A 13,318-nucleotide genomic window follows, 5' to 3' on the forward strand; every position below is an offset into this window, starting at 1 on the left:
CCTTCAAAAAAAAAATAACGTGACACTGTTTTTCGCAATTCATTCAATCTTATGGAACTTGGTAAATTCGAGGACTGACGAGGCCGCTTGTGGTGTTTGTGTTGCGAAACGATTGCAGTTAAGCCACAGAAGCTGCGAATGAGTGGCGTAAAACTGGGGCGTAAAACCCACACTAAAGCCAACAGCGTGATAACAGAGCCGAGAAACGTCGTATGGGTACCAAATGATTCACACAACTTCTTTACGCTCAGCAGAAGGCAAATTTCAAAAATAAAGCTGCCTTCTACCGCCTCTTGCAGCCCTCGTATCACACATCTGCTTCCTCTTCACAGATCTGAGAAATTTGGTACTTATCCTTCTCTGAGCGGACACTCAAGTAAGAACAGTCGTTAATGCTTATTTCCGCGACAAAAGTACATATTCACGAGAACAGCGGGAAATCCGAGGTTTATGGCGGTATCAGTAAAAGCTTAGCTCGGAACAGACAGTAATAAACGACGAGGCGGAAATTTCATTCATCCAATGAGAGGAGGCGCAATTTCCTCAAGAGAGAGAGAGAGAAAGAGAGAAATAATATCGTTACGATGCATTTGGACAGGACCGTGCGCGCAAGAGCAAGACGAAGAGGAAGTGGTAGACTGTCTCCAGGAGCTGTGACCTTCGCACCAGCCTGCGCGATTACCATAAGCCTTTTCCCATGTCAATAGTTGTAAATACATTTGCGCATCGGGCTTCCTCTTCGTAACATTTGGTGGAGGTGCGTCGCAATATATTTAAATTGCGGCTCAAAGAGTGCTTGGAGAAGTGGGTAAGGGCAAGGGAAGACATAGCAAGAAGGCCTCACTATAAAAACTTCACATGCGAGGCTTCATAGTAAGATAAGTGTCTCATTAAGGTTAGCCTGCTGCCGGATCTAGTCATTGAAGGGTTTAACCGCATTAGGTTAGTACTTGTCCTGGAATGTCCTTAGTCCCTCGTATTTTTACTACAAGAGATGATGCACACTTGAAGTTACCTCCCTCACGCATGCATAGCATTTGAATAGCGTAGAGAAAGAGATATGAAGTCTAATGAAAGGCTGGAGAACGCTACCTGGCATGCTGCTCCAGGCTTTGGGTGAAAGCTATGATTTATACGCAGTGATACAAACACAAAAATGGCACTTAAAAACCCCACCCCTCACACACACACACACACACACACACACACACACACACACACACACACACACACACACACACACACACACACACACACACACACACACACACACACACACACACACACACACACACACACACACACACACACACACACACACACACACACACACACACACACACACACACACACACACACACACACACACACACACACACACACACACACACACACACACACACACACACACACACACAAGCTGTTCGTGAAGCCTCATGAAGGCCTCTAGATTAAAAAAAATGTCAGACATGCTTTCGTTGCGTGCAATGCGCAAGCAATGTTTCTCAACGTGCCCAGAATTCACAACATTTGTAAGATTACAAAAACGGCGCCGAATAAAACAACACACGAAGACGGGAAACACGATTCGGCGCCGTTTTTGTAATCATGCTTAACCAACTAGCCCACCAACACATGCTCAGTAACATTTGTAAGCTCGACTCACGGTACACGTGAAGCTCAGCTTTCGGAATTGTCTGTCAGATGCACAACGACTGCAGTCACATAACAAACGCTTCTAGTCGTCAGGAACATCGCACAGTGAGAACATCGGGGAGTCCAAAAACAAAAGTCTGACTTGCGGAGGTGACTGCGGGCGGTAGGGGTCATTTAGCTGCCGAGACGAGAAAAGTTTGAAAAGTCACCCTCTCAGAGCGTTTCGCTCATCTTATTTATGGAACGCCGTGAAGCAGTCGTAGTTACGTTCCAGCGATGATCGTAGGCGCAACGCTAATACACGGGAAGACAGCGGTGTGGATTAGAAGGCAAACGGAGGTAACCGATATTCCAGCTGACTCTAAGATGAAGACATGGAGCTGTGCCGGCCTTCTGATGTGTATAACAGACCAACGACTGTCTATTAGAGCTGCAGAAAGGGTGCTAAAAGAATGGAAGCACAGTCGAGGACTGCAGAGGCATAAAGTGGTGGCAATTGAAGTTAGGAAATCTGCAGGCGAAACTTGGAATCAGCTAGTGCAAGGCAAGGGCAATTGGAGAACGCTGGGAGAGGCCTTCGTCCTGTGCAGTGGACACAAAGAGATTAGGATCATGATGATCGTGATGACAGTGGCGCATTGATGCTGCAGGTGAACGAGCTGTCTCTACGAGACGTGTGCTCGACGGACGCTGTGCGGGCTCTGAGAGAGGCACCGTCACCGGTGAGGCTCATGGTACTCAGGGAGAACCCGCAGACTCTCTTCACTACCACCGAGAGTGAGTAAGATGCCCCCCCCCACCCCATTGAGAGGTCAATAGCATTCCTCAATACCAGTAGACTCACTCAAACTCACTCACAGAGTCGACTCACTCAAACTTACTCACAGTCGACTCACTCAAACTCACTAAAGAGTTACTCAAGATTCAGGCCGACCCGCGAGTCTGAGTCTGACCGAGAACGGCTGAGTACAATTTTGGTGAGGCAGAGTCCGAGTGGTGGCCCGGCTGAGCATAATTCTTGTGCGTCTGAGTTCGAGTGAGCTCGGCTGAGCAGCATTTTGGGCGAGTATGAGTTAGAGTGAGCCCTAAGAATATATCTACATATATTGATGGTGTGTCTGAGTAAGTTCCGTCTATTTTGCCGAGTTATGACCAGAGCTATAGATAACCAACTCTAGCCAGTTTAACAAGTACTGTTTCACATCATCATGATAGTAGCATAACGAGCGTGGCGTTGACTGTGCTATATGGCTTAGTCAAAACGGAGTTCACACTGACTGTTAGAGAACACGATCCAGAGGGGAGGCTTCTAATCTACTGACGCCTTCGATCACACGAGGCTGATACGACGGAAACCTCGAACAGCGATAGTGTTTTAAGATATGTTAGCTGTTCTTAATTTTAGCCGAGTTTCTGGGCGTTTGCTATCACATTTGACGAAGAGACCTCCTTGGTAGGCTATAGTGCACAGCGACTCCATGAGGGACCATAGAGGACCTAAGCATTCTGGCATGGACACTGAATTTGCGGGAGGAAAGTGTTGCGCCTCCTACTGACCTTTTTTCTTAAAGGACACCGGTTTGTTCAGGAAGTGGCGACGGTTATCGGTACTTGCTTAATGTCACTTTTGACTTAGTGTACCTGAACTGAACAGCGAGGGTGCAAATGACGGAGTGCAGACATCCTACCCCTCCGCTACATCTAGTCAACTATTTCATTCCCCTTGACAACGTTAGCGGTACGTGACACGCTCACGTTACATTTATCTCTTTGGCACGGTTAGCTTCACACAAGGTAAGAGGAGACGCTCGGGCGGAGAAATTGCTTCTCAATGCTAGATGTACCGGTAGCCAACACCACTTACCTCCTCTTTGTAGATAACAGACTTTAATCGCTGTGCACCTCGGCTACGCCTGAAACTGCATTTCCATTTCTGTGTAGCTAATCTCTCTCTCTCTCTCTCTCTCTCTCTCTCTCTCTCTCTCTCTCTCTCTCTCTCTCTCTGCTTTTCTGTTTCTTCTGACAGAGCCTTCCAAATTCATCACGGTTGAGATGCGAAAAGCAAGCGTCAAGGACCGCTTGGGCATCAGCTTCATACAGAGAACGTGAGTATGCTCCATTCAGCTTGTCAACCTGACTTTGCCTGAATTTGAAGTGCTGCTGGTCGTTTCGTTGCTTTACAACGAACAGCACAACAACACGAAGGAAACTTGAAGAGCCAATCAGCGATGAGTCTCCCGAACACCCCGAATCACACGAAGGTGTGGTCCCGTTTGTTTTTGTAAACTAAACTGTTACAAAGTCTTAAGTAAACATGAGGAATACAGCCAGGAGTATAGCGGAACCCAGACAACAAGAGCGCAGACAGAACCATTCAAATTGAGAAGTGTCATATCAAAAAGCAATAGCAGTCAATGCAAGAAAAAGCAAACAAAGCATGCAAATGTAATAAAAACGATAATTCAATGCAGCAAATTTAAAGAGTAATGCAACAAATGCGGATTTTCAGACAGCGATAATATGAATGCCGGAAGAAGTAAATGACGCCTCAAGCCTCAAGAATAATTTAGGCACAGGTTAAGCAACAACTTACGCGTTTGTTACAGTAGGAGCAACAGTCATTTATTCCAGCTTTACAAATAAGCAGTCATAGGTGCAACTAAAAACGTATGCGTTCATTAGCGACATCCTTAGATATGGTGGTTAGATTACCACTAGAGTCTTCGGCTGACAATACATCCACAAAACATCTGCAGCCTGCCGCAGAAGCCCAGGAACCATATATACCAGGACTGTGCCTGGCACCTTTAGCATTTATTATCTGTTTCTGTCTTTCTTTTTCTTTCTTACCTTATATGAGGTGTCCCAAATAACGCTATCCAAGCTGTTCAAAGAAAAAAAATATGAAAAAAAGGTACTGTGGAAGACACGATGGTAAGAGCCACGGCGTTCGGTCATCACGCCCCTGTCGACCAAACACCTTAAATCTGATAATAGTATCTTGCACCGTGGTATTTCTCACTTTTTTTTCAACAGCTTGGCTAACGTTAGCTGGGACACACGGTACAGATGCCACATATCATGAATGTTTCAGCACGATTTTTTTTTCGATTTTTTTAGAGATTTTCAAAACTACCAGATGATCACTGCAAGCTGCTTACATTTCATCTCCTTGTTTGTTAAAACCAACGAAGTCCCTGTTATTTGGCACTTTCTTTGAATAAGGGCATGGACTGCTGACCACTACAGCAGTGATGCAGACAATAAACTCGAATCAAACAAACCAACGGAGACAAGTTTCGCTCAGTCACGTTTGACAACCATTTCTCATTTTGACTACGACTGTTCTTGCACGATCCTAACGTTGTCTCTTACTTTTTTTCCAGAAATGGACGGGGAGTCTTCATAACGTACATTGTAAGTACAACTCGAGTTTCAGTGGAATTCGATTTGCTAGACCTTATCTTAAACATCGTTGGAATTCGTCTCAGAGGGAACGGAGACCTTCACATAGCACCAAGAGCCTGTTATAGTCGGTAAACGTTCCCATGATCAAGTCCATTCAGACTGGCAGATCTGGAAGGATGCGATAAACCTTTACCGCAATTCGACGTCGTCAAAAGGTCGTTTTCTCGAAGCCTTTCTCAGGGACAACGCTCTGCAGCGATGACTTGTTATTGGAAAATTGCAACATAAATACATTTTTTTTACCACAGACTAGAATAAGGCTTTCGCATTCATTGCACCGTCTCTTAGCTCCAAATGTGAAGGAATCTTTACCTCAAAGTAACCTCCATTTCCCTCATCACTGGAAAACAAAGGAATGTGCACTTTGGTAATCGATAAACAGATTTGGAATAAAGTTCTTTTTATTGAAAGAAAAAAATCTAACGACCGTTGCGAAACAGATCATTACTTAGGTCTTCCTTTTTGTCAGTCTCTTTCTGTGTCGCTGCAGAAATTATAAGCATTACATTAAAGTACGCATAAATGCGCTCTTGCGCGTCTGTTAGACGGGGACAGGGAGGAGGGTAGTGACAAGGTAAATTTCAGTTAAAGTACAAATATCTGAAACAACACAGACAAAGCACAGACAGAATAAGTACAAAAAAGATACATGCTCAAACAATATGGTACACGGGCGATAGATTACGGAAGATGATCAATACGGAGTCAAAATCAAAGCAGCTACAGATTCGCCAAACACTACGAATGGCAAAGGTCCTACAGGTAGTTGTGGAACGAGGGGAAGGGGAAGCAGCGACCATACAATATGGCTTGTTCCGAGGCGCTGCGAGCAAGATAATGAAATCGATCGAGGCACGCAGTTTCAACGTTTCAGCGAACGCGTATGATGGCAGGTTATTATAATCTCGTAATGTTCGTGGGATAAAATTCCGGGCTAAAAATGTATGAGCTACAAATGAAGGCCTTTTGTTTGGCACGTGCCATCACGTCGATAAAAGATTACCGACGGGATTTTTAAGGAAGTCTTTAGTCATGACGTGATTAACTACAACATTTATAAAACGGCGCTAGGCGATAGTCTGAAAGAAGTGCGACGGGGGTCTTACAGGTCAGCGTGTCCTTTTTAGTTCTCTTGCATTTGAGTAAGTTTGAGTATTGAGGAAGAAATAATCACGATTGTAGGGCTTCAGGGTCGTAAATTAAGCATGCGTTCAGAATCCGCAATGGTGCAAAAATGTTGGAGTTTACGGTAAATTAGTGTTAGAGCGCTGTTTCACAAGCATGTTAACCCGCCGTGGTTGCTCAGAGGCTATGGTGTTAGGCTGCTGAGCACAAGGTCGCGGGATCGCATCCCGGCCACGGCGGCCGCATTTCGATGGGGGCGAAATGCGAAAACACCCGTGTACTTAGATTTAGGTGCACGTTAAAGAACCCCAGGTGGTCGAAATTTCCGGAATCCCCCACTACGGCGTGCCTCATAATCAGAAAGTGGTTTTGGCACGTAAAACCCCATAATTTATTTTACAAGCATGTTGTTTGCGTGTAGGCTTGAATGGTAATTAGGTGCTCTATTTAAGAGTGAACCACAGTGTTTATGTTTGTATGTGTCGAATGCAGCCTAAAGTGTTCTTTCTTTTCCTTTCCAGCAACCTGGCAGCATCGCCGCCCGGCACGGTCGCCGCGTCATGCAGGGAGACCAGATACTCGAGATCAACGGTCAAAACGTGCGCGAGAGCAACCAGAAGGACGTCGCACAGATGATACACGTGAGCGGCCGATGCATGCCTTACTTAACGCAATTCTCGTGAGAGTGGATCATTTCATTTCATTTCATTTTATTTGTGCCCATTTACAAGCAAATGGAGGGGGCCAAGGTAAAAGCTGCTTATTGGCAGCTTGAGTGGTTCCTGGCCCCCTTTACATATTGGCAGACCGGTGGCAAAGAACACTTTCAGAAATGAAAAAAATAAAGAACAGTGGGTTAGATCAAATAAATTACATTTCTTTCAATGAATACATATGGTTTTACGGAACCATGGCGATTTAAATGTTAGTTTTCACCAGACAGATGAGCTCCGATGGTGTCAAGGCATGGATGTCAATGCCGGTTTCTAGGTAAGAATTTAGTAGCCATGGCAAGGTATTTGCGACCATTTGATGGCCGTAATTTGCCCTCGAAAAGGGTATGAGCCATTTTCCATGGCTGCGCGTCTCATATGTGGGTGTATTCTCTCTTAAGTTTGCTATATTTGTAATTAGGTTCCTTCTGTATTTTACCTGAAAGTAGTAGGTGCGTAGGAGGGTTTGTTTATAGAGATGATGACTTGTTGTTATGTTGTACTTGGTAAAAAGACTAACGTTACACTCACCAGAGACTCTATGACAGCAGATCACCAGACACCCGCGGACACTCGCTGTCGAAAGGCTGTCGCAAGGAAACGCAGCAGCAGCAGCGAGCGAAGTGAAGTTCGTGCTGCCTATTGCTTCAACGCAAACTAAGCAACGACAACACAGCGCAGACGAAGCTATCAGCCTTCGGCGCTCCTAGGCTCTGTCCCCATCGCAGGTCGCTTTCAAGATAGGGCCCGCGCCGCCGTGTTCAGCGGCACCATATGCACCCGCTGCAAAAGTAGAGAGCCCCCCCTCCCCAGCTGTGCCTTGCTCGCAATGGAAGACGGTGCACGAGATCGAGTCACCATCCTCGGCTCACCCTCCCACGCTTTCACTCTCACACACAGCATACGGCGCGCGGTCACGATGTTGTCAGACTTGGACTTTGCACGGAACATCACGCCAACGGCGAGGGCGTCGGCAGAAATGCGATTGCGGCGTCCATATAATAACTACCGCAATAAAATGTGGCATGGTTAAGCATTTGCACTTCAAGAGCGTATCATTAGCGCAAAAGAAATTTCCATGTTTCAATTTGCTCCAATATATACTCAACAGGGCGGAAAAAAGCTCCAATTTATCTATTTTACTTTATTTCCATTAAAGAAAACGTCTTACAAACTTGCGTGCGTCAGTAACATTGTGTTACTTCATGTGGTCGCACTCAAAACAATTCAATGGTTCGACCGCTTCACTACAGATATAAACAAAGGCTCTTCAATGAAATGGAGAATACAATGAAAAGGAGAGTACAAAGATACACCTTGCATTTGCTTCATTGTAAGCTGGTTCATCACGCCCGTGTTGGTGACTTACAGCCGGGGAACTATTCTGGATCAGTTTACCAGAATGATCTATACCACTGTACCCAAGAGAATCAGGTGGGTCTGATCTGTCTGATACAACAACGCTAAATACTCCACTGCCTTCAAAATTTCGCTTCGATGGTTTGTTCTGCCTTCATCAGCAAGGCAGCCACGTGCACATAAATATCTGCAAGCTACATTTGCATATTAGACCATCTTGAAGCTCAGTACAAAGCTCGCAAATCATCATCAATCATCATTAAAAATCTTCACGCCGGCAACCTAACAAGGATGCCACGGCAAAATGACTTCCGTCTGCTATTAAGGGGGGTACGTAAAATCTTATTCCTCGCCCGCTCGGTATTGATGATGATTGATGGTGTTTATTGGCGCAAAGGGCAGCCTGCCTGCTATGATTTTATCGGGCAATTAAACCGCCATGATTGTTCACCGACCGTCGTTTCCGTGTGCTCCATCGCGGATCTCCACAAACTGTCGGAAATTGGGAACTTGGCGACCTTGATACGGCTGACGCAGCTCAGCGGTAGCGTTCCGCTGGTACGCAGCAGCTTAACCGGGATCGAATCCCTGGACGAAGCGAGATTGTTTCTAATCAGCCTGTGGTTCTTATCGGCACACTCGGTGCCATGTGGCAGTTCAATAACCAGGGAGAAGCCCATAACAGCTGTCACTATAGCAGAAAACATTTATATAAACGGTGACGCACTGCGAGCAAACCGAAACTAATTTGTTCACGGTCAGCGAGTCCTGTAGCCACGGAGTTTTCGATCGCTTTTAAGGGGACTCTAAAGGAAACTACTAAGTCGACGTAGACTGAAAGATTCGGCTTCTGTAATAGCAGATTTGTCATTCGCTATTACAGAAGCCGAATCTTCCACGAAAGCTTTGGTCTCGCTACAAATTCGTCATTTGTAGCAACACCGGAGCTTTCGTGAACGAGAAAAGGGTGAAAACGGAAAATCGAAGTGGCGCCACCTGTTGCCAACAACTGTGCCTTTCGTGTGACGTCAGCACCCCCCGATTCACAGAGAACGGCAACGAGGAAGGTCCCGCTGAGATTACGTCGACTCGTCCGTTTTACGCACGGGCGGTTCAAATTGAGGGGCAACGACAGCGGACCTTTCGGCGGCAATTTTTTCCACGCAACAAAGTGATATCTTGGCACAAAGAAAAACGCTGGTATAGACTTATGGACGACTAATCTATCGATCTAGCTCGACCTAGATTTTTCTTTAGTACCCTTTTAACTTCGAAACCACGACCCCCCCCCCCTCCCCTCATCGGTGCAGAACCTGGACGGTGCCATCGTGCTGCTTCTGGGTCGGGTGCCCGCCCTGTACACGGCCATCCAGGAGTGGGCCCGCAAGAAAGCTCAACAAAGCCTCCGAACGCGCACCTCAACGTGGTCCTCGTACACTGGAAACAACAAGGAGAAGCTCCAGATACAGAGGCCCAGGTGACACTTCAACACGCCTCTATGGATTCCCCAATCTGATGATATACGCTGCCTTCGTAGAGCTTATCGCTGCTCAGCTAGTGCCGTGCGGGTTATTAAAGTTCCAAGAACTTTATTAATCTCCTTTACTGAAGATGATATTGGCTCTCAAGCGCGCAAGATGGAGAAAAAATCGTGAAATTAAAAGAAAATTGTCATCCGTCTGACAGCAGCCGAAGCTGCAAGAAAAACCTGTTGTTGTTGTTGTTGTTGTTGTTGTTGTTGTTTCAGAATATAAGATTAACAGTTGAAGTTTCGCCTTTTGTCGGCTTTGTGGCAATATTTTTTTTTTCTTTCCTTTCCTCTCTCTGTGTAAGACTCGGTATGTCGTGGCGAGTTTATTTTGTATCACTCGGTTGACTCGACTAGTTGACTTCTGTTTAGTTGCAGAATGGGCCACTTTGTTTTTGTATATATTGGCAGTAAGAGCACGTTTATGAAATGTGCGTCATCGCCGGAACGATCTGCATGCCACCTCCTGCTTTCATTCTTTGATCACTGAACAATTTTTTGCTTGCAGAGATGCCGGCGACGCCAATAGCTTCCAGCATTTCCAATTTCACCCAAGAAAATCACTCACTGCGCTCCTCGTAGCCATTGATGCTGTTCTTGGTTACATTGCTGTTGATGTCAAATGCTTGGCGCCTATAAAGGGGGGGGGGGGGGGGGTATACAGTGTCAAACAGCCTGAAACAACAAGTCACGACATTAAATGCAATCGCTCATGTTCCCAGTTATCATTCCAGTCCTATAGCGAATTCAGCAAAAAATAGGAAACAGGCTAGTCATCATTGAAAATCAGGCTACAGGGGGAAAAAAGACATTTAGACCGAAGCCCGCAAGAGGATACACCACACCTTCAAAAACAACTTCCTTTTAAAATCTTCTGTATATAATTCTCATACAGTGAACTTTAAATTGCACCTCAACCTCATCTGTTTTATTTGCCTTTTTTTATTTTTTTATTTGTTTCCAGGCGAGAGTGATCGCGTGTATGTGCTCTGTTTCTGTATTTCCTTCTTGACCTTCTACCTCCTCCTCTCCTCCCTTTCTGGTGTAGGGTAGCAAACCAATTTATTTTTCTGCTAACCCTCCCTCTTTCTCTTTTATTTCGTCTTTTCCTTTCGTTTTATTGCTATTACATAACACTCCCTGTCACGATTCTTGCCGTGGAGAATCGCAGCGGCTTCTTGCAACTTAGTGAGTTGAAATGTTATTGCTAGTTTCAGAGTTTCAGTTCGCGGTAACTTTGGGGACACGGCTGGCGGTTTGGGTCGGCTAGTACTGCATTTCGACTGCACTCCTCTGAGCAAAAGTGTACGGACGAGAGATTCTGGGATAAAGACAAATTTTAATATTCTCCTCTTATGAACGTAACGTGAAACAGGCGACCGCTTTCAAAACTTGGCATCGCGAAATTTACAGTGCGCTCGTTAATTTCAGTTTGTGCGCCTGAATTGAAAATAAATTGTTTTCGGCGAGGCCGTGATCCGTTCCCCTAAGCTCACGACGGCACTTCAGTGCTTCACACGGGGAACAAGAAAGGCGAAGTTTGGTTTCAGTTCTCATCCCTCCCTGTTTGCTTCGCTATCTACAGTACAATACTCAAGGAAATAGCGCGTGAAAAAGACAAGGACGAAAGGAAGACGTGACACACGCAGGTTCTACGTCTTCCTTTCGTCCTTGTTTTTTTCACGCGATATAAACCTCACGATGTCTTACCAACAAGCCCAAATCACTGCATTACATCAAGGAAATAGTCCTTTTTTTCATTTTGTGATCTGTTGTAGCGGGTGGCAGAGTGACGATCCAAGAGCACGTAGCGCACTGTTTTATTTCAGTGACAGCGAACTAGATATAGACATAGGCTGCTTGCCTATGACGTAACATAAAAAGAACGAATCATGTTTGACACGTGTGGCACAGCACTTCATATCATCATCCATGCGTCACAGCGTCGCCTCAGTTTATAGATATGCATATCGTATCACGTGACAACAACGCATACACGTGTGCCTTCCCCTGCCCACAGCCTTCCCCTGAGCAGCGAGAGCTACGTGGTGAGCCTGGGCAACTGCGTCACCTCCATGCTGGTGGCCACCAGCTCCCCGAGCGGACCGGCCTCCCGGTCGAGGGAAGTGAGCCCGAGCTCCTCGCTGCGCCGTTCCCGGCTCAGCATCGTCGCCGAAGACGTGCGACCCTCGGGCGGAGTCGCCCGGACTACGTCACTGGACGACGCCACGTCGCCCAGTGCTTCCGGTGTGCCCAGCATCATGGTCACCAGCTGCTGAGAGACGGCGTCCACCGTTGTGCGCTTCTTTTGATTCGAGCCAGAAGGACACGAAAGATGCCGTCGGGTAGTGCCGTCGCCTCAGGACTTGGGGCGTTGGACGGTTCGGCGTTTCATCGAAGCGAGCCTCGCTCCTCGAAGCTGATTGGCGCACCGAGCGCTTGTGGCGACCTCTGTCGGACGATATCTGAAGTAACCCCGGGATCACAAGAGCTTGAGGCCGCGGATTCGATTCGCTATATTGAGACTTCGAAAGTGGTGACCTGCGGTTACATTTTTTTTTCGGTGAACCTCGTGTACAAGGACGTACCGTGGTAAAAGAAGTGTCCCTCGTTAAATATACGGCAGGTGCAGCGCCAGATGGGCCTAAGATGCACTAGGGAGCACATGAGGGACCGAGGCATCGCTGCCTCTCTTGTGCAACGTTCAGTTTGGGTTGAGAATGCAACGCTATAACGTACGTCCCAGCCGGCGTTTGCTACCCATTTCGGCAACTGCAGGTTTTTGCAGTAGATCACACGATTGTTCGCGGTGTGTCAGTACGCGCGACCGTTGCAACCGGTGGTGTGTTAAGTGACTCGGTTGAAGCACTCAGTGTAGTGCCGAGACTGACGCGTTGTTGCTTTGTTGTAGCATCGTGCCTCTCCTCACAACAAAGGAAAGGCCGTCGATTAAGCACCAAAAGCGTATGCGTCTCTCCAGAGGTTGATACGGCCGTGCGTTTTTCGATTTAAGTGCTCGAGACGCTCATATCAACAGTGGAAACAGTAAATGCTGTTTAAATCCCTTCGATCTCGATCGTGCTATCCTGAAACGCCTGCGAGTCGCATTCTTTAAAGAATGTACGGTGTGATAAAGAAAATATTCAGTGCTCACGGAAACCGAAAATTTTTATCAGTGTACTAAATATAAATGTATCATCAGACTGAAATATACGCAAATCACGCTAATATGCAAGATGGCGCTGGACGTCACCAACGAGTTTAAACTACAGTTCTCGCATGACTTTTTCTGACAGATTACAAATCAAACACCATCTGAATAAGAATTCTTGCTGGGAGTTATCTCAGGAAGAATAGTACGTAACTCCTCAATTCCAAATATAACGCGGGCCGACAAATTCTCGAGGGCACTTATTTTTTAAGATGTTCCCAGGTGCACGGGAGAAGACTATTCGATGCGCTGACTTGT

The 13,318-nt window shown here is 46.3% G+C and overlaps 1 protein-coding gene across 1 annotated transcript in view; it reads left to right on the plus strand.

The window, feature by feature from the left end:
• LOC135912702 (inaD-like protein) overlaps positions 1–12,944 on the plus strand; it is a 19,511-nt gene extending 6,567 nt beyond the window's left edge. The window contains exons 4-9 of the mRNA XM_065445217.2: positions 2,307–2,433; positions 3,683–3,761; positions 5,043–5,073; positions 6,771–6,890; positions 9,632–9,798; positions 11,870–12,944. Coding sequence (XP_065301289.1) covers positions 2,307–2,433; positions 3,683–3,761; positions 5,043–5,073; positions 6,771–6,890; positions 9,632–9,798; positions 11,870–12,128 — 783 coding nt within the window. The 3' untranslated portion in view covers positions 12,129–12,944. The remainder of the gene's footprint in view (positions 1–2,306; positions 2,434–3,682; positions 3,762–5,042; positions 5,074–6,770; positions 6,891–9,631; positions 9,799–11,869) is intronic.
• The last annotated feature ends 374 nt before the right edge of the window (positions 12,945–13,318 follow it).

The sequence above is a fragment of the Dermacentor albipictus genome, chromosome 9 (genome assembly GCF_038994185.2).
Source record: "Dermacentor albipictus isolate Rhodes 1998 colony chromosome 9, USDA_Dalb.pri_finalv2, whole genome shotgun sequence".
Taxonomy (NCBI): Eukaryota; Metazoa; Arthropoda; class Arachnida; order Ixodida; family Ixodidae; genus Dermacentor; species Dermacentor albipictus.